A 19658-nucleotide genomic window follows, 5' to 3' on the forward strand; every position below is an offset into this window, starting at 1 on the left:
AATAATTTAATCATAGGCGAAACTTCTCTCGAAAGCTGCAGTGATTTAATAGCGTCTGAAATTCGTTCGAATCACTGATCCGACATAATGTTTGGTTAAAAATAAAAGTGGCTAGTCACCCGATCGTATGTTGCGTCTCGATCGAAAAGAGGAAGGAGCTGGTGAAGCCACGGATGTCGACGATACATGGCGTGAATGTGAGGTTTGGCTTGATGTAGTTATTTGCATCGAGATCCCCATGACTGTACGCTATCAGCCACCATATCAAGGCGAAACCTAGCCATGAGAGTAGGAAATTCATAGAAAATACCAGGAGTGTCCAACGCCATTGTGCGTCTACCAGTGTTGTGAAAATATCCTGAAAAATAAGAATTAAAAATAAAAAGAAATTATTTCTTAAATACTCCTCAATGATTTTTCGTTCTAAATATCTTTATGGTAACTTTTGTATCAGCGAAAGTTGGATATAATTTAGTACTGCTTTTGTTTTATATTTGTAATATAATTTTTGTCTTTTGGATTTTACTTTCTTGATTTTGATTAAACAACTGGGAATGAACAAGAAATTTTGATTGCAAAAGGTTAAAAGAATTTTTGACAGTAGTGTTTTATGAACATTGAATTTTAGTTTTTAGGGAAATTAAAAAATAAAATTCTTCTGATGATTATCACTCCTCTATACCTCCTTTTACATTACCATAATCTTGCTAATAGATTTTAAATAAAAACCATATTATACATTTAAATGATACCAGAAAAAGCAATACATAGCGAACTTGCATTCGGCTTAAATCGAGACTTGACTAATTTCGACCAAAGTCGACATCCAAAAATAATCGTCGCGAGTAACCATTAACTTTTACATCAGAAACAGACGATAATTTTAGTCTCCCGGAGCTAAGCGAACAGTTAATATAAACGTTCCTAGAGAATCAAAATGAAGCAGTTAAACAGAATCGTACGCTACAGAACGAAACGATTTGACAAGTGGTTGCGCTTTTAAAACACGCATTAGAGTTACTGCTGTTCCACGTGCCGACTAAAGGAGATCGTTTCAATGGTTAATGAACGAAAAGAAAACGCGCGAAATGTCGAAGCGTAATCGGCGACAGTTAGAAGCGAAGGCTTCTGGGATCGCCTTGAACGATACCGTGTATATGTTTCAGCACGGCCGTACGCTTTTAGAAATACTTTAAAATTACCTGAAGGTAACGTCGTCGTCGCTTGGCGACATTTCCTTGTACGACATTGCAATCGCCGTGTTTGAAAACCACCCTCTTTCGTATCCTCCTAGAACTGAACCTGGTTTGTCGGTACCTGAAAGCAAAGGCACACGTTAACACCTTGAACTGAATCCTTTCTAAACGACAGTTATAAAAATACAACATGATATAATGTATTCGTTACTATATGAGTTTGTTTCATCACATTTACATCTAATTATCGTATTTATTATTGCATTATGTCGCAGTGTTTCTTATTTTAAACACCATATTATCATTGTCCAAGAAAAAGTTTTTAAAAAGATTGCTTTTAGTAGAGATTCTGCTTTTTTTTCAAGGAAATTTGAAGATGAAGATTTTCTTTCTTAAATTTTGAGTGAGGTAGTTTTGGGTTGCGATACTGTATTTTGCTATTTTGTGCTAATGTTAACTTTAGACATGTATTCTTGTAACGTGGAGCATGTTCCACGTGTCACATTAACTCTCGACTCAAGTAATAAGTAAAAGATAATGTAGAAATGATAACTTTATGATGTGTCGAAATCAAATAAATTATTTAAAAATACTTCTGTATTTCAGTTGGCAGTTTCTTCAGTCAACTTGTCTTAAATGCGTTTAGAGCAGAGATTTCGTACTGTGTATGAATTATAAATAATGCTATATAAGAAATATTAAATTTGTGATATAATAACTTTATTTTAAATGTAATGTAGCATAAAGTTCTTAGGAGTGTTCTACTGTTGCAGATTTATGAAAAACTTTAATCGTGTGTATCACTGGATCCGTAGTTCAGACCTAAAATTCAATGGTATTATTTCAGTATAACATGGGTACAATTTTTCGATAAAATCTCATGATCTCATAAAAATCAGTGCATCTGTTGCCGAGATCTCATAATGTGATTCCGAAAAATGTAACTTTTAACGTCATTTTTCAAGATTTTCTTCTCCATACTATATACGGTCCCTATTTTACAACTTTCTGATCTGCTAGGCGAACTCGACAGAGCTCAAACGAATCACGACACGTTTAGCGATCAATTTAATCGATCTTTAACATAGCGAAAAGAAATCGTCAGTCTAGTTCTGTTTCGCGTGAAACGAGAAACGAGACGCCGGCTCTTCCCCCACGAGTTTCCTAAAGGCCGTTTAAAACGGTAATATCGTCTGCTCCAAAATATACGGAGTTTAATGCCAGAGGACATAATTTACGGTCAAAAGATCCCGTTCGCGCCAGGATGGGCTGATCGAGGGCAATTTGCCAGAAAATCGACAGGCGAACGAATCCCAATGCTCTTCCGCTTTTATATGATTCAGTGGGTGCTCGTTTAGTCGTAAACCTCGTTAGTTGTAAACGCGTAAAGTTAATCGATCTCGCGATACATCATGTTTTTCGCGGGACCAATCCATTCTAGGGCAATCAATTTCTCGGGATCTCGTAAGAGGAATAGCTCGATGAAAAATTGATTCAAGTTTTTCGTTTATCTCTGATTCAAATATGTTACAAGGCACACCGTTTACCTTACTTACATTAGACATTCATTTAAGTTTAAGTTTAAGTTCATTTAAGTTTATTTTAAGGTTGGTTTAATTATTACTATTTAAACCAGGGTTTGTGTGGAAATGCATGTTTCAATAAATGCAGCTAAAGAAATAGGATTTAACTAAAATCTTGTTTCAGTCTTTAAATGCTATAATTCATATTGTATTTTTTATATTTTGTATATTTTTGTAAATTATATGCATTCTAGTTATTATTTAGGTAGACTCTTCTTCTTACTCTTGTCCTTTCCATGTATTTGCCTACGTTCTTTCGTCAACAGAAAATAATTTATCAGTTCATTCAATTAGTAAGTAGTTTTTTTAAGTATTTTTCTAGTTAGGTAGAGAAAAATTAATTTTTACAATTATACTAACTCACAAATTTATTCCTCTGTATGCACTAGAGCAGTGTAAAGGTAATTATACTTTTTGTATTACAATTAAAGAAACTAGGCAAGAGTTCTACGTAAAAGCTCGTAAAAACATGAAGCGAAACCTGATGCCTCATATTATTTTTTGCGGTAGACTACTATTAAATCTTACTTCAAGTCTCAATTAGTGTTTTCTCGTATTCTCATTATTATGACACTATATAACAGTACCTCTGAGTAAAAAAGATTGATTATAATAATATATAATTGAGAACCGATTCGAGATTTTATTTGAGACGTAGATAGACTTTTATAATGAATTATATGTGCACGATTACAGTTACTTGAAAATTAATAATATACTTCTATGCAGCTCAGGACATGCTGTAATGTCAGTAAGAAATTTTCCTTTACTTTCGAAACCAGAGGAAAAAGGTCATATTACTTGGTTAGTAAATGAATTTTATTCTTAAGAAAACTCTAACTACAGAAATTGAGTTTAAATTCGATTCTCTGACGACGAGAAACAGAGACTTCTTAGTGAAGGCTTTTTCATGCTCGTGAAAATAAGTGTTGCGAAACTCTGGCCACCCAAATATTTGACTGATCCAGTTTATCTAGGTCACTGACGTTAGCCATGGTATAGGAATACTTGGAAATGTTAGACACATCTTGTCGAATTCTCTTGATTCGTAAAGAAAGATTGTGTTGTACTCATGTTCACAACTAAGTAGACGAATAACTAAATAATTGAATAGACCAATCTTTTCACAAGCAAGTTCAAACTGATAGGTTGTCGATTTTACTCGTTTAAACAATTTATATAAAGACAAAGTCAAAAGTAACAAATTTGTACATTAGGTTTCATATTCGTGGAATATTTATTTTCTAAGGAAACCTGAGACTGCTTTGAACATGATAAAACAAACTTTTAGCTAAAAATATATCGATTCCAATTTCGTCTCCGTGAGAAAAGTCTTTCTTGTGACGCGCATTGAATATTTACGTTTTCGCCAAATGTTTTGTCTGAGTATTCCAATAAAAAAATTATACGATTTCGAGTAGAATAAACTTGTTAAACAAAACCTCGAAACTTTCGAAACAAAAATGGTGAACATTTCTACCTCAAACATACGTAACTATGGATCAAACATTTGGGCCCATTTTCTAAATTAAATAAAGTAAAACTTACTTTCTTAAACACAGAATTCGATTAGCAATAAGGAATAGTATTAATTCATTTTATTATATACAAATAAAAAAGTTTTAATTATCGTTGAAAGTATTAACTTCGCCATACAATATAACTTCGACGAGAATTAATAAAATGATTTCAAACTTGTAGCCAGTGAGGGTCTAAAAAATGATAAATCTATTTCAAAACTGTCAATAAAATTTGAATCAATTTTCTGCCTTAAACATATCAAATTCCTGATACTCTTAAATTTTGTCCCCTCCTTCCATCCAACAGAGATTCAACAAAGTTCCGATCACTACCCTTAAAGCTTCCGGGTGACAGAAATTCCAGCGCCGCTTGCCAGACGATACAGTACGTTCCGTCTGATCGAGACTCGCCCGAAAATAAATCCGGCCGTGAGAGACTCCGAAAATTCGTAAGGCTAGACGAGCGAGATTAGCAGCAATGACGGCTGTTTACAGACGCGTGCGCACTCACGAATTATTACAATTCTTGTAACAGAGGCGCTAAACTTGTTGGCAAAGTCCAAGGATGCGACGGTCTCTTTGAACTTGCCTTTCATCGTCTGCTGTTGGTCTCAATCATCTAAAATGACAACTTTCTCGCCAGTCCTCGCCCCCAGAGTGTTTCCAATCATTTAGAAGTATTTTACCTTAAAAAACTTTTATAAGAATCGTGAATTTCTTTCAGTTTTTTCTTTAAATATAGAAAGATCAAACAATTAGACTTGGACTTAATTTGTCACCGTGCTATGGTGACAAAGTATTTGCTATGGAGGATTAAAGGCAATAAGTATTAAAGATTACTGTCTATGAAGCACCCTATTTAAACTATTTTTATAATCAAATGATACTCTAAATAAAGAAGGATTTAGGAACTTAATGGCACCAGAATTGAAAATATTGGAAATGGTCAAAAGTTTCTTTTTTTCGTGGCCAGACAACTATTTCGAACTTCCCGCGTTTTGATGAAGACAATGCACTCGTAAATATGAACCAATCTCCAGTATTTGCTTTCCTTAATGCTAAAACGAAGAATGCTTCATTTACTTTATTATCCCAACCAGATTGAAAGAGCCCCTCGAAGAGGCGCTAAGTATACCGTATGGTTTCGGCTTGTCATTCTGCCAGTTTTCGATGGATTCTCGGTGGACGTGTACCAATTTTTCCACCGGGTATTCTTCGAATGACAAAAATAGAAGATGGAGGTGTCTTCATGGAGGTATTGAACTTGGCCAAAGTCCTTTCCCATGGCTGAGTGCTTTGCTCTCGGGGAGCAAAAATATAAGGGGATCGTTTGATTTTGAACTTTGAAAAGCGTCATAAGTAAGACTTTTAATACAGTCTTCAAGTTTTGATGACAGAAACATGTCGTTCAAGCTTCACATTGTAATGGAACAATTGGGTAAAAATAAGAGAACGTTATGTTCCTAACTCCGTAAATTCCATTTTACAACTGTTTTTCTTAAAACGCATGGTCAATGCAACGATTATTTAAAACCATCTATAAATAAGTATGTAAATTTTAAAATAGCTCTTGGCAATTGTCTTTCAGTGAACAAATTATAAGACTTTGTCTTTTATGACATGCAAAACCAAACGATTCTCTTCAGGTAAATCCTTGAGATGGAACCTCTTCCTCGTTATTTGTGGAAGCTTCCATTTAAACGTAATAGGAGAATGTAGAAGATGAAACTGAATACGAAGTTCCGATGGAAGACGGATAACTTGAAAGGAAATAGGGGTTCGTTATTGGTTTCCTCGGACAGGCCTAGACCACGCGGTTCAATTTGGCTTGGTTCGTTCGCCTGGCAGACGACGTTCTAAATTCGTGTGGTTTCGCATCGTTCAACCCTGACATATTGACCCGAGATGAAAATAGATTAAGACTTCCACACCTGTTTGAGCTGCGGTTACCAGCGAAGCTGGAAAATGTCGTGTCATGCCGCGAAAGATCCTCTTTTCTCGCGAGGAACGCGTCTGTTTTAGCACAGATGCTTTGGGTAACTCGGACTTTGAAGCTTGATGCTCCTGTAAAGTCTACCTCACTCTGCTATGGTCGGGTTACATTGAAATTATCGACGTAAATTTCACCGACTATAATTCACGAACACTATATAATCTTGACTGACAATAGTATTAAATGACAATAATATCAACTAATAGCAGTAGATAATAATTGACAACAAGAATGACTGAGGTACAGATCCACGAATAGTGAGTAGTAATATATAACATTACATACATTTTTAAAATGAATACTTTTCGCAATATGTATTGTAAAATTTAGGGAAAATGGCAGTTTTTTAATATAGTTTCTTTCCAACACCGGGTATCTATACCTGCATTGTCCTCTTAGCTCTTATCATGTGACATCACCTGGGATTCAAATAGAGTTCCAGGTTCCATAAAAGGTCTTCGAAAATTTAAAAATTTGAAAGTTTGATTATTTAAAAGCATTCATGTTAGAAGAGTACTGAGATCCCCGAGTGACTCCATTTTGATAGGCTAAGGGTTAAGAAGAGTTTCAATTTCGAACATGCAGTAACTGATGACAACAAGGTAATAAACAGTGTAAGTACCGTAATTTTCGAATTAAGCTCGATTATTTGTTCGTTCAAGGAAATATCTTTGTAAGTCGACAAGCAATAAACTATAAAACAGTTTTATTAAGGCGACACGGTTAATTGATTGCTGGAACTACTGGTTAGGAAACATGCACAGGATTTCGAAAGGCCAACCCACGCGCGTAGTAAAACGAAGCGATTCAGAGCAGACGAGAAAGTGCCTGTGATTATGGGTAACTAGCCGCAATAAACCTAATGACATAAGCCGTACTGAGGAATTGTTGTTTAAAGAATACTACAATGAGATAAGACGTGCATTAAGTTGACCGCTGGAAATCGCTTTGATCGAGACATTTCCATTTTCATTTTGAAACTTCGTAATGGGTAAATTAGTTTCAATGACAGTGGAAACCAATAAAGTAATTTTATTTGAATTTTAAATCTTACTTGCCTTGATAGCACTACTAATTTGCCTTCGCCACTTTATAGCTTCTTATTACAATGACTTAGGACTATAATATTTATAAGTGGAAGGTAAAATAATATAAGTCGCGTTCCTTCAAAATTTGTGTTTATGCTTTGATTAAAGTCTGTGAATAGAATTTAGATTTTTGAATTTTTTAGAACCTCGGGACGACCTGCTAGACCATTGTAAACAAACAAGACAACGTGCGAGTTTCTTCTAGGGGTTGCCTACAATGTCTAACAGCTAGACATATAAATCTATAACTACTGCATTTTTCTAAGAGAAACGATACGAATGTTTTAGTTGAGTGCTTAAATAATAGACTCATACTTCAAAATTGGTCTACAAACCATTGACTTAAGGTGCAACAGTTATAGTTCAATGAAAGTTAACTCTTCATTATTCTTCTTAACTCTCAGTGAAAACTGACCCTGAGGGTGGGGTTATTCAAAGTTTTGAAATTTTCAAATCCCGAAATTTCGCACCCTTTATATTTTCAAATATTTAAATCTTTAATTTTTTCCAGCTTGTAAAGTTCTTTTAAAGAATAATTAAAAATACCTAATATTGATCGAGTGGAACGAATAATTTTGGTGCTAAAGAACCATTTACATTTTGTACTAATAGGGATTATAATTTTCTTGTAAAAGGTAAGAAATAGCATACTTGTGCAATTCCTCCCTCCAAGCCGTTTCCCCAGAAGTGGTCGCTTTCACGACCAACATCGACACTTGAGAAAGCGCCCTTCGCAGGCCGGATAAAGCCATTCCCTCGCCCAAGTGGACTTTTCCTGACCCTGAAGAGCTCGGCGAGAGTGTTTTCGATGTCGGTCCATCCATGTTTTTCGATCACACCACAAGCGTCTTCGAAGATCCCGCCTCAAGACGCGGACGTTCGCCCGCTTCAAACACGCTCGAACGTTTCTCTGTTTCTGGCGCAATTCCTATGCATGGCTGTGCACACAAAGCATCACCTAGCAATCAATTAACCACGGACCGTCTGCCGTCTCCCCTTATCGACCAAAACGTGATCGTAAAAATAAATGCTTGCGAATCTAACCCACACGTGGACTCTGCTACTCCTATATTTAGGGCGGGCTGCTCGCGCCGCTATCTAACCGAGTAGAAAAAGGAAAGCGGAGGGGAGTAAAATAGAAATTTTTCGAACAGTCGATTCGATATGGAGCACCGCTTAGAACCCGATGTATTTCGGTTCGTCTCGCAGCCGGAATCTCGGCGTCTAAGTTTAAGCTTTCTCGGCCGAGACCGCCGCTCTAGCGGATGTTCTTAACGGCGTGACGGATAACGAACGCATCGTCAAAGCCAGATATCGCAGCGTGTCCAGAGCCACTGGAAAATCCAGATCAACCTTTTGCACCACATCCGTTTCTCGACGATCTTCCCGCGCGTCCTTCGCCCCTCGATCGCGACAGATCAACGTGCCACCCTACCAGCCACTTCACCTTCACTACGATTCTCGTTCGAGGCACTGCGACGGGCAACCACGAGAACCAGTTCACTCCCGATCACTCTGGCGACACTGATTCACCCACGAGCCGAAACCACGATTTTGCGTAACACTTTCGAACGTCCTGCATCAACTGTTCGATTTCTTCCGAGAAGTCGAAGGGTTCTTCCCAGTCGTCTATGTCGCTCGCCAAATTGGCGATCGGTTGAGTTGCCCGAAAGGGAAAAAGGAATTCTTGGGATCGATGGAGTAACTGCTTTCGTTTGGGAGATACCGATTTACGCGCCGTGCTTGAATTATTTATAAAAACGTCGCGTCACTCGGTGAAATCATTGAAAAATCCCAAGATAACGCGGAAGAAGGAAAGGGGCGCCAGCAGGGCAGCGTGAAGTCGCGGTTTAATTAACGTTCGTTGGCGAACCAAAGCTCGGCAGACACTGAGAGCGGTCCAATTTCGACCCTTGGCGAACGATTTCCCTTTTGTCTTTACGCGCCAGGTTGGCACGGGCTGTGAATCGGCTAGATTCGTTTGATATGCTAGAGATGGAGCCTCGATGACAACCGACGCTCATACTGAGCAGATCATTGGACTGATCTGTTGTTGGATGCACCAGTTTGATCGTGATCAATATAGCAAATATGCAGAAGGATGTGTTTAAAGGTTGGACGGTCAACGAGTTTTAATGAGTATTGGGTGATCAATTTTATGGTGATTTATGGGACTAGAACTGAAATATTGCTAATTGTGAAATTACTATGAAATTATATCATTGTATATTTGAAAAATAATTCCTTTAAAATTTCAAAATAGATAAAATTAAATTAAGAAAATTTACTGTTTATGAACACTAATTAGAAAAACCTAAACAGAGATCTGTTTCACTTGTGAGTATTTTGCTTGAGGTATTTTGTACATTGTTGCATATTCTGCGCACTTTTTACTTCGCTCATTTAAATGTCTCATAAATAAGACTCTCGTAGTCTACTCATACCTCCCAAATCAAGTATCTTCAGATACAAATTCACATACTGCAAGAAATTGTATTTTTTCAGTTTCTGAAACACACTGTCTTCACCGCAATTCAAATATCACTTTAAAGTCAATATTATTGAATGTACTATCTATAGTGCGTCAAGAATGTGTGGAGCTGTCTTGAAACAGATTCTAAAGATTATGAATGAAAACTTTAGCAGACTATTTTTGCTCAGTTCCAAACAAACACGAATTGAAGTCAATGAACTGTAACCTACTGGTCAAAATTCAAAATGTTGTGGCCATCAATAATCATCAAAGCTTCAAATAAAGTACCTAATTCTCGAAAGTACCCATCTATTCTTTTAATCTCGGAAATTGAACGAAATGTTAACACAGCCAGTGGAATAAGGGCAAGACATACGAGAAAGACGTTGAGGAACGTAAACTAGGGCCTCGTTGAAGCACAGAGGTCTTTATCGCGCACGCACAGACACGAAACGATGCCGGGCGTCGGGAATCCCTGCTTCTTGCAGAGGCGTCTTCCGCAATTAGTCGCTTCTATTCTCGGTTCAGAAAAGCAGGATTTCTGTCGATCGTAACAGAGACAGGGAAGACCAGTCACTATTTTCGCAGGGTCACGAGCCATATATTATGGTCCAGTTCCAAATGACAAGTGTATTCTTGACGATTTCAGAAAAAATAGCAAGACATTTTTAATGAAATCATAAAATTCGTGAACTTCGAGTCCCTTTCTCATGGCTTCTTTGAAACCTCCCTTGGTGCTCATATGAACAGTATGTTTGATTTTCATTGTAGCATCAATTTAATCAATTACATTTGAAAGGAAAACTTTAGGTACAGTTTTTAATTTAGAATTATGTTCTAGTCAAGTAAACGAACCATGATGTATTTTTATGAGTAAGAAAATTTTCCACAAATTTCACAGAATAGACAGCAAAATTATCCTGGTGATAATTATTCTTTAATTAGTCTTCAAGAAAAATAATTTGCAAATTAAAAGATCCACAATAACTTTTCTAAAGTAAAATACTAATGCTAACGATTCCTCAACCTTACTATTAATAGAATTTCTAATTCTTTCTTTAACAGTATTGTGAAATAGTCTGAAAAAGAGTGGCTCCTCAAAGGTAATAAAGCATTTCTTTGCATGAATATTACCCATGCAAATCGGTGAGAATACTTACAAACGACAAAATAAAGCGAGAATGTCCATTCTGTGAAGAAAATTCAATGGAGCCTTTCGTGTGCCAGGTTTGAGTCGCAAAAATCAGAGACTATTCTGTCCTCGGAGTATCTGTCTTTATATCTTCGTTATCGGTAAAAGAAAATTGACTATTAGCTGTTAACTTCATTAGTGTTCACGAATTAGTAATGTAGTTTCGGTCTGCGAGTAAAGTTAAATTGCGTTTTTCGTTATATTACATACCTATTGCGTATGTATATACATACCTATTTCAACATAGTATATGTATAGTGACACAATTCTCAAAATATAATTTTTTAATTAGTATCGTGAAAGAATTTAAAAATCTTACTAATTAAATTCTTATCTTCTTATTCTTATACATAGAAATAAATTCCTCGCATCTATGACATTATTACTTCTTTAGTAAATAATATTCCTCTAAGCTCATAAATACCTTCTTGTTTACTCTGAAGAATTTTTCTGATTGTGAGTTGTGTCACTTTTGAAATACAGCATTTGTGTAATACATGTATATACATACTTAACAAGTAGAAGGAACACTGCGTACCTCTTTGTTACAAGTTAAGCACTCATTTAGAAAACTGGATATTTTACGAGTTTTACTAAAAAAAGCGCAAAGCTCGACGAACATTATTTATCTCTTTTGCGTCATGTTACTCTTATCTCAAAATAGCGGCATGTGTGATTAAATTAATAATTATACAGTCGTAATAGACTCGAGTACTGGGGTAAATAACTGCATTAAAAAAGATATGCAAGCCATTACATAGATAATCTACTTCGTAATCGACGAAGGTCGAATTCTTTTCGTTTTTTTTGTACACTTAAAGTTTACGGATTTGACCTTTTAATCGATGAAGACAAACTGACTTGTCATGCAAAAATCTTTATTCATTGAGAAAAACAAATTCATCCTACGTAAATATTGAAAAACTTTTATAAAAAAATACAAAATTAACTTTTTATATGAACATAATGAAGTAGTTCGTCTTCATTTAGTTATGAATATGGAAATGAGTGTAGAGAATATATTCTTTACCGAAGAATTATACCGACTAAAATACTGATAATGCTATAAGATATGTATAAAGAAAGTGGTATGCGTAGCTAAAGGTGAAGGAATTATGGAAGATGGCAAGTTTTATTTTCTTATCAGCGAAGTCTAAAAACTGGTTTCTGTTTAGTAAACGACACTGAAAACTGTAATTCAGTGACATAGCTATTTTTGAGAATTGAGAAAATATTTGCTTAATTTATCAATCAAAATACTGCTTTTACTAAACTCTTCTTAACACACTCATAACTGTGCATTTAAGTTTTTTCTTATAAAAGAAAGTTAAACTCCGTAAAAGTACTATGTTCTAAATATTGGAGCAAGAGTTACGTTACTAAACGTAATAAAGATAATGTTATTCTGACAAAACAGAAATGAAGTGATAATATGGCGTATAAAATTCTGGCGTATAAAATTAAATTATTCTGACCCTCATAGTCCTACTTAATACTACTTTTCATGGTAAATAAATTCATCTGCCTCCAGAGAAATTATCACGCTTCAAACCAACCTGTTTCCAGGATTATTAATCTAAGAAAGCCAAGAAGAAAAAAAAGAAACAAAATACATTCACCTGCTGAGCAAAGGTCCATTCTCCCCCTTGAAACTGATCCTGCTGAACGTTCTCCTCTGGAAATTGCTGAGAATACCACGCCTTTGTTTCTCGCCGTTGTTCCTTCCACCTTCGTCCGCGGAATCCTCGCACACTTTTACCGCAACCGCAGCCGCAGGAACGGTCGAGTTCACCAGTAACTCGTCCAATGGCACAGTGTCGCCTGTGGCTGTCAAATGCTCGTCCGGTTCCTCGTCGGTTCCTTTCGTGAAAGAACCCTTTTCGGACATGAGCATTTCGTTGAACGAACGTTACGCGCCCGCCCGTGCCGCTTCTTTCGCTTATCGTATTTATAGACCCCCAAGCTATCTTCACGGACGAGCGAAGACGAGTACCATCATCCCGTATCGCATCGTTGGCTAATCCATTCTGCCATTCATCATCGTCCAAGCTTCTATTCTCTTCATCATCGGGCCCGTTAGCCGGTGGTCAATGAACCAGCCGCCTTTTTCCCGAAATGTCTCGGGCAATCTTCCACTTATAATCAGACCCTCGGCTAATTCGGTCGGTTGTAAATCCAGCGATAGGCCGAGATTCAAATGGCTTAACGCGTGCTCCCTGACGTCGTTGGGGTCCGCACAGACGTCAGTCGAATTTACGATTTCCCACGGACGCCACTCACAGTTCCCTGATCCCACGGATTTAGTCGCTCATCCGTCCTTTGTTCCGGTTTACGTTAGCCACGTTACTTCCTCGTCGTCCACCTTCCACCTGTCGCTGGAGTAGTTTTGTGTCGATGATCCCACCAGCCTCGACAGTTACAGCCGCGTATCGTTCGCAGCACCGTTAGCGTTTAATTTGAATCTTAAAACCACACGCGCTGGTTAGAAGAGATCCCTTCGTTTGCAATGTAAACAGGCCAAGTTAAAATTCACGCGAGCGTTCCAAGTTCCACGGCCACGTTCACGCCACCACGTACCGTCCATACGATTTCTCGTACAAACGCGCATTCTATCGTTTATTCTCGTCCCGTTTCGTCATCCTTATCAATCTTCCGCGAAGACCGCGCATGATTACCGATATTTCCGTGGTTTGTGGCTCGAGTAGCGAAGCTTTGACTTGAGACGTCACACGAGGCTGGATTGGACTTTCTTGTCTCTGCAGTCTTTTTCCTCTGGAGGTCCTCAAAACTCTGGCCTTTTTGTTTGCCTCTAATTTTGGAGCAGCAGGGCCTCCAGCTTCCTCTATTTTCAGGGTATTTATTCTTCTTTCTGGTTTATTACAATCTGTAGCTTCTTCTTTGATCAATGAATGAACGATAGGATCAGCAGTCAGTAAAATAAGATAATATAAGCTAACAATAAATTAGCAAGAATTACTTTAATAGCTCACTTAGTAATTTTCTATAGATATTTATATATCATGTTTCTCATGGTAGTTAATTAGCAAATTCTTTATAAAATGATCTGTCAGTTTAGTTCACAAGGACCAGTCCTATGATTTCACTAGAAAATATTCTTGTTTGAATGCTTTCAACGTTGTTCAACATTTAATTCTTCCTTTTTCTATCCTCCGTTTCTAGATTTCCATTACTCAAATCTGTAGCTTTTTCATTAACCTCCAGTAAACGAACGATATACCATAGAAAGACACGCGCGAACACCTTGTCATCACTGAATATCCTTCACTCTCCTACTTTCTAGCTCTTCAGAATTCCAAAACTTTTCTGTTTTAATTGAAATATAAGAAGTCACAGAACACAGAGCACACGTTGGCACCTTTCGTTAAGAAATATTCTCCATTTACTAAAATTCAAAACTTGAATATCTGTCAACGCGTCGCACAATCTGCTAATGGCACAGGATAGCACTTCCCTCTCACTGAATATCCTCGAGGGCCCTTTCTTCCTGTTCTCCTCGAACTTCGGCAGGCCAGAAGTTAGAGATCCGCCGTTCGTGACGAACGACCGAGCGGTACGTCGCGGAGCGACGCGTGCAGGCGTATTTGTCCGTTTCTCTGCGTTTCCGCGCAGAAATTGCACGCTATTTCCACCAGCGGGGCCCGCAGAGCCGCGCGATCGTCCTCGTTGCGGGCATCATTCATAATTCACCGGCGATGCGTCCCTCCGTTTCCCCGCGCGTTCGCGTTTCTCTGTTCGCCGTTTCGCGTTCTTTGCTCGTTGTGCCGACACTGAGAAAATGCAACCTGTGCACTGTAATCGTTGCATAAGAATCCCTTCGAGCGTGTCACGGGTCAGTTTTACAGCACTGTTCGTTCATTTTGCGAGAATTGGTGCTGTGGAACCAGGGACCAAGAAACCATGCTGGATCCTCGAGTTCTCGAACCACTGCACAGTGCGTTGGTTAGGTGACAATGATAAAAAAGGATGCTTCTCTGTGGGTACTAAAATGGTCATGTAGATCTTGTAAAAGTCTCCTAAGGAGATTTAGGCTGTGGTTACAGTGGATGCATTCTTTGATGAAGTATTGTTCTGTCGAATGTTTGAACTAATCTGTTCTGACATATTCGTCAGAATATCAGTTCGTTATAAATTGCATCCACTGTAACTGCATTTAAAGCAGGGTTGACTTTCGTAGGATTTGTTATAGACCTTTGTAAAATTAACAAAGGTAGCTTGACTACTGTAAGAGCAGTTTTATTAAATTTACAAAGTCAATTCTTACTGATTGTATTAAACTAATACTTTGTATCAAACAAGATTTATGCATTGCGTAAAAAATACGAATCAGTTTACGTTGGCTTAATGAAGTATATTGTTAAGAGTAATCCTCTTAATTTTAATATTAGCTTCTTTCTCTTTCCACTATATTAAACTATATTAATAATTCGAAATGGCCCAGTTTTCTTATACCTTAATCAAGTTTTTCTAGATCACTCTTCAAAACTATTTTGTGATCTTAGGTGGGAACTGTTTCTAGATGTATCTATTCTGTAACAGACGAGGGCAAAATTCAAACTTTTTAGTATAGTACTGTTTGAATTGTTTCCAAGTTAGAAGATTCTTCCTAAGAAGTTCCTAGTAACTTTTGCAAATATTCTGATTTGTAGGTACTGTTCAAGCTTAAGAAAGTACTGCAATAGAATAGTTGAACGTCTTCACAGAAAATTCAGAGTGACTTAATTTGCGAGTTCAGTTACCCAAATTGCCTCAGTCTTTTCAAATACGTGTAAATGAATCCTAAAAACCGAAAATTTCATTTTTCTTTCCAAAACCACTCAACGCACTGTGCACTGTTCCAATCGGTAGTCGTCACGGTGCCAGCGAAAACTCACTCGGAACTTGTCAACGAGAGAACCACTTCTGAGATTGCGTGCGCTGCGCCACAAGCGAAAATAATCGCGCGCGTTCGCGTGCACCCACACAAAAATGTTAGAGAACGCGTAGCGAGAAGGCATGTGTGCGTGGTGTCCACGAACATAAAATTGTCGGTGTGCACGCGTAGAAGCGTGTCGAGAAAAGACGAAGAATGTTGGTGTGCTCATGTGCGAGGAAACACTGTTCACAGATATGCTCGTCTAGATGGGAATAAGTTTGTGTATGCGTTGGAGGAGCGAGCACGCGGGCGCAGTCTGGGAGAATGTGTTCGCCGAGGCGGTAGAAAAAGTTGACATGTGGGCAGGGGCGAAGATAAGATTATGTTGAGCCGCTGTGGAGCACCGTATTTTCGACACGAATTTTTTTATTGCAATAACGGACACCTTTCTGCCTGATTTCCGGACTTTTCTCTGACCTTTAGCCTTTCGTTGGAACGTGGTATTTATGTTGCCTTTCCTTGTTGGAAAACACGGTATTCGTGTATGATTGAATAGCCTCTTTTCAGTGATTAAGAAAGTGTAGTTAACGATTTCAAGAGGAGGTGATATTTATTGAAAATCTATTACTTTTAGTTACCAGAATGATCAAGATACACACATACTACATATACACAGGGTGTAACATGTATGCATTTAAATATTTGAAGGGGTAGTAGGGTAGCCCAATTGGATCACAGAGTGTCCTATAACACAGTGTCTGATCTGCTTTCAGTTTGCAGTAATAATGCCGTAAAGTTAGCAGTATGTTCTGAAGCGAAGAGTAGCTCGTGCATATTGATGAGACAAACACATTGAAGGAGTCTGTTGACCTAGAAAATTCGATTGTTGAGAAGGTTGTGTCTGTTTCGGAAGGCCTTAAACACATGTTAAGATCCTCATAGACATAAATCCTTCAATGGGACTCCTATTGTAAACGATCCCTGCTCTGTCGATCACTGGGTCAATCTTTAACAGCTGACTGCCGGCAGTCTTTTCGGTTACATTATATCTCTCTGTGTTATCTACGTTCTCTTCCGCAAGCATTTTTGATCTTTAAAGCTTTATAAAAATTAAACCGTAAAAGATATAATAAAATGTATTCAGACTTTTATCTTCTATTACTCTTTTTTAATATATTTGCAAAATTACAAAATCCTCTGATTTTATTTGACCATATAGACATGCTAACTTTAAAGCATTATTACTGCAAAATGAAAGCAGATCGAACATTATGTTATGAGACATTTTGTGACCCATTTGAGGTCTTCTACCACCACTTAAAATATTGAAACGTGTACATGTTACACACTTGATATGCACATATCTCATAAATATTTATTGGCATAAGAATGAAAACAGATACGTCTATGTTTCGAAGTTTACCAGTTTTATAGCTCTTACATTTCGATGATTAACGGGAGTTTCTAAACATTATGTTTGATTTACGATTGTCTGTGCTAGTTTACTTCTAACAGGTATGTACGCGTACCAGTTTGCTATTAGATTTCACATTTTCAATATTTTAAAACATTTTTGATATCCTCTTAGTAGAACAAGCGGCAAATTGCTTCACGATATTATAGAAATGTTTGAACGAATAAATATATAATATAGACAGTATACAAATTTTAAATTTGAATACAATAGTGAATTTTTAATTGTTTGGAAGAACACACTTGAGTGTAGTAGAGCATATATTCAGAACTATGATAAATAGCTTCGTAACATACAATTTTTATTTTTCAACACACATTGGTCATTGGAAAGTTCAAAGGTGCTTCTCAATTACCCGTTAACGAGGCAATCTCGACACTTGAATATACACGCAACTAACAGCAGCTGTTTTATCGCAAAGAATCTTCATATTCTAACAAGCAATCGCTGCTTCATCATCGCCGCAGAAGTATGGCAGAAAATTCTGAAAATTAAAATTAAAAATCCTCTGAAATTTTATGTGTATTTATTTACCAATGTATATTTCTTATTGTAAATTGCTATGACATATATCACACAATTATCACAAATTTATTTATGGTAATATAATAAGTGATATCCTATTTACAACATTAATGGAAACTTCGAGACTGCAACTTGCGAAAAAATCAAGCTTAGGTACAGGATCTGCGAAAGTACGGTTTCCTTTTCCTTCTCTCTTATCTCGTTTTAATGTTTGATTATAATATATATACCTGTATTTCCAGTATACCATTTCTCAACCAAATTTTTGTTATCCGAATGTTCCATTATCCAAATACTGCTATTCAAATATTCCTTCATTCGCAGGCCATGTTTGTACAGGATTAATTAATCTAACGATCGTGACGAGACTTACGTAAAAGAATAATTCAAGTCCGATAAGGTTTATTTAACTGGCAATGAGATTATACACGACATAGCGTGTCCTTCGAGTAATGAAATAAAATATAAAAAACTTCTCATGCTGAAATATCAACATTCTTTAAAGCACTCATATTTTTAAAAAAAAGAGCTGCTATGGTATAGTTTCTCTCGAATACATTAGCTAAAGAACTTATTACATTTCCAAGTAAAAGAGTTAAAAAGCAAGAATCAACCATATGTACATCGATATTACTCACGCAATTGTTCCGTTTGAAATCGTTTTTCGTGTCAATCGTGATCATTTCATTTTCCTTTCTTTTTCCTCTGGAACGTTTTCCCACTGATTTATGCGTCACCAAGCAGCGTAAATAGAGAAACGAGCTGCACGTATGTACATATGTACGCCTCCTCGATCGCCGACATGCCTGTACGTGTCACACATTCTCCTGGTTGGCGTAAGCGACACAAGTGGCTTTATACATATGTATGTAATGTAAATAAGCAAGCGCGTATTGTAAACCGTGCGCAAGAATACGCGCAATAAGCTATCATCAGTAACGCAGTTCTGCGAAACAAAAATGCGAGAAAAATCAAAATTTTGGTCAACTCTGATTGTACAATAGTGCGCGCTTAATTTCCAACAGAGTTGCATTATCTAAATTCCAATGACCAGTTCCACTACTCAGTATCTCGAGAACAGTGGAATGATTTCCTGGAACAAAATCTCGACCTGATTGATATGCGATCCTCACATTTCAATTGCACTAAACTGCATGTTGAGAATGTTCGCTTTAATTAGTCTCTCTGTTGGAGGACGTGAAAGTAAGCGTCTCGTGAATTGTAAGCGAACTGGGCCGAAATGCTTACAGGTGATAATGAAAATGTAGCTAAAGTGGAACTCACAAACTTGTTTCCTGGTGTAATTCCCGGTCGATTAAATTTCGCAACTGTACTGGAGCAAAGTTTACTGTGCAAATTACTTCCACAGTGGCGACAACTATTTAGAATATTAAAATACGAGATTATTGATTATTGTTCGGAGCAAACGTTACAAGTTTTGGTCCAGTTTATAGAAAATTTTGTTTTCGTTTTAATGAAGGGAAATTTGTTAACGTGGTGCTCCCATATCCTTTATTCAAAGCCTGGAAAGTACTATTTAAATAATAACAAAAAGAGCTATATAAAACTTGAATTTTAATTCCATATGTGTAAGTATCTAAAGTATTTATTCATTTGAGTCCTTGTTATTCCTTAAATTTTATGTTAGTGCAGGACCTGAGCATTGTAAATCCTATCCTAGCAACAGAATTTCGCTACGAGCTCATAAATGTTTGAATTTTGAATATTATTGAGTAGCTGC

At 37.1% G+C, this 19658-nt stretch overlaps 1 protein-coding gene and 1 long non-coding RNA gene across 3 annotated transcripts in view; both read right to left on the reverse strand.

The window, feature by feature from the left end:
- Positions 1 to 14035, reverse strand: part of LOC143179825 (uncharacterized) — a 32709-nt gene extending 18674 nt beyond the window's left edge. Inside the window, exons 1-3 of one of the 2 annotated variants that reach the window (XM_076379207.1) lie at positions 12665 to 14035; positions 1203 to 1317; positions 120 to 358 (exon numbers count right to left, since the gene is read on the reverse strand). In XM_076379207.1, the coding sequence (XP_076235322.1) occupies positions 120 to 358; positions 1203 to 1317; positions 12665 to 12939 (629 nt within the window). In that variant the 5' untranslated portion in view covers positions 12940 to 14035. Of the gene's footprint in view, positions 1 to 119; positions 359 to 1202; positions 1318 to 8031; positions 9223 to 12664 lie in introns of those variants that run through there. The other variant, XM_076379208.1, reaches the window with a different exon arrangement.
- A 2474-nt stretch (positions 14036 to 16509) lies between these two features.
- Positions 16510 to 18720, reverse strand: LOC143179161 (uncharacterized). The gene is made up of 3 exons (XR_013001903.1): positions 18556 to 18720; positions 18148 to 18398; positions 16510 to 17876 (listed from the first exon to the last, which is right to left on the reverse strand). It is a non-coding gene; the product is annotated as an uncharacterized LOC143179161 (long non-coding RNA).
- Between the last annotated feature and the right edge of the window lie 938 nt (positions 18721 to 19658).

Source organism: Calliopsis andreniformis, chromosome 5, assembly GCF_051401765.1.
Source record: "Calliopsis andreniformis isolate RMS-2024a chromosome 5, iyCalAndr_principal, whole genome shotgun sequence".
NCBI lineage: Eukaryota > Metazoa > Arthropoda > Insecta > Hymenoptera > Andrenidae > Calliopsis > Calliopsis andreniformis.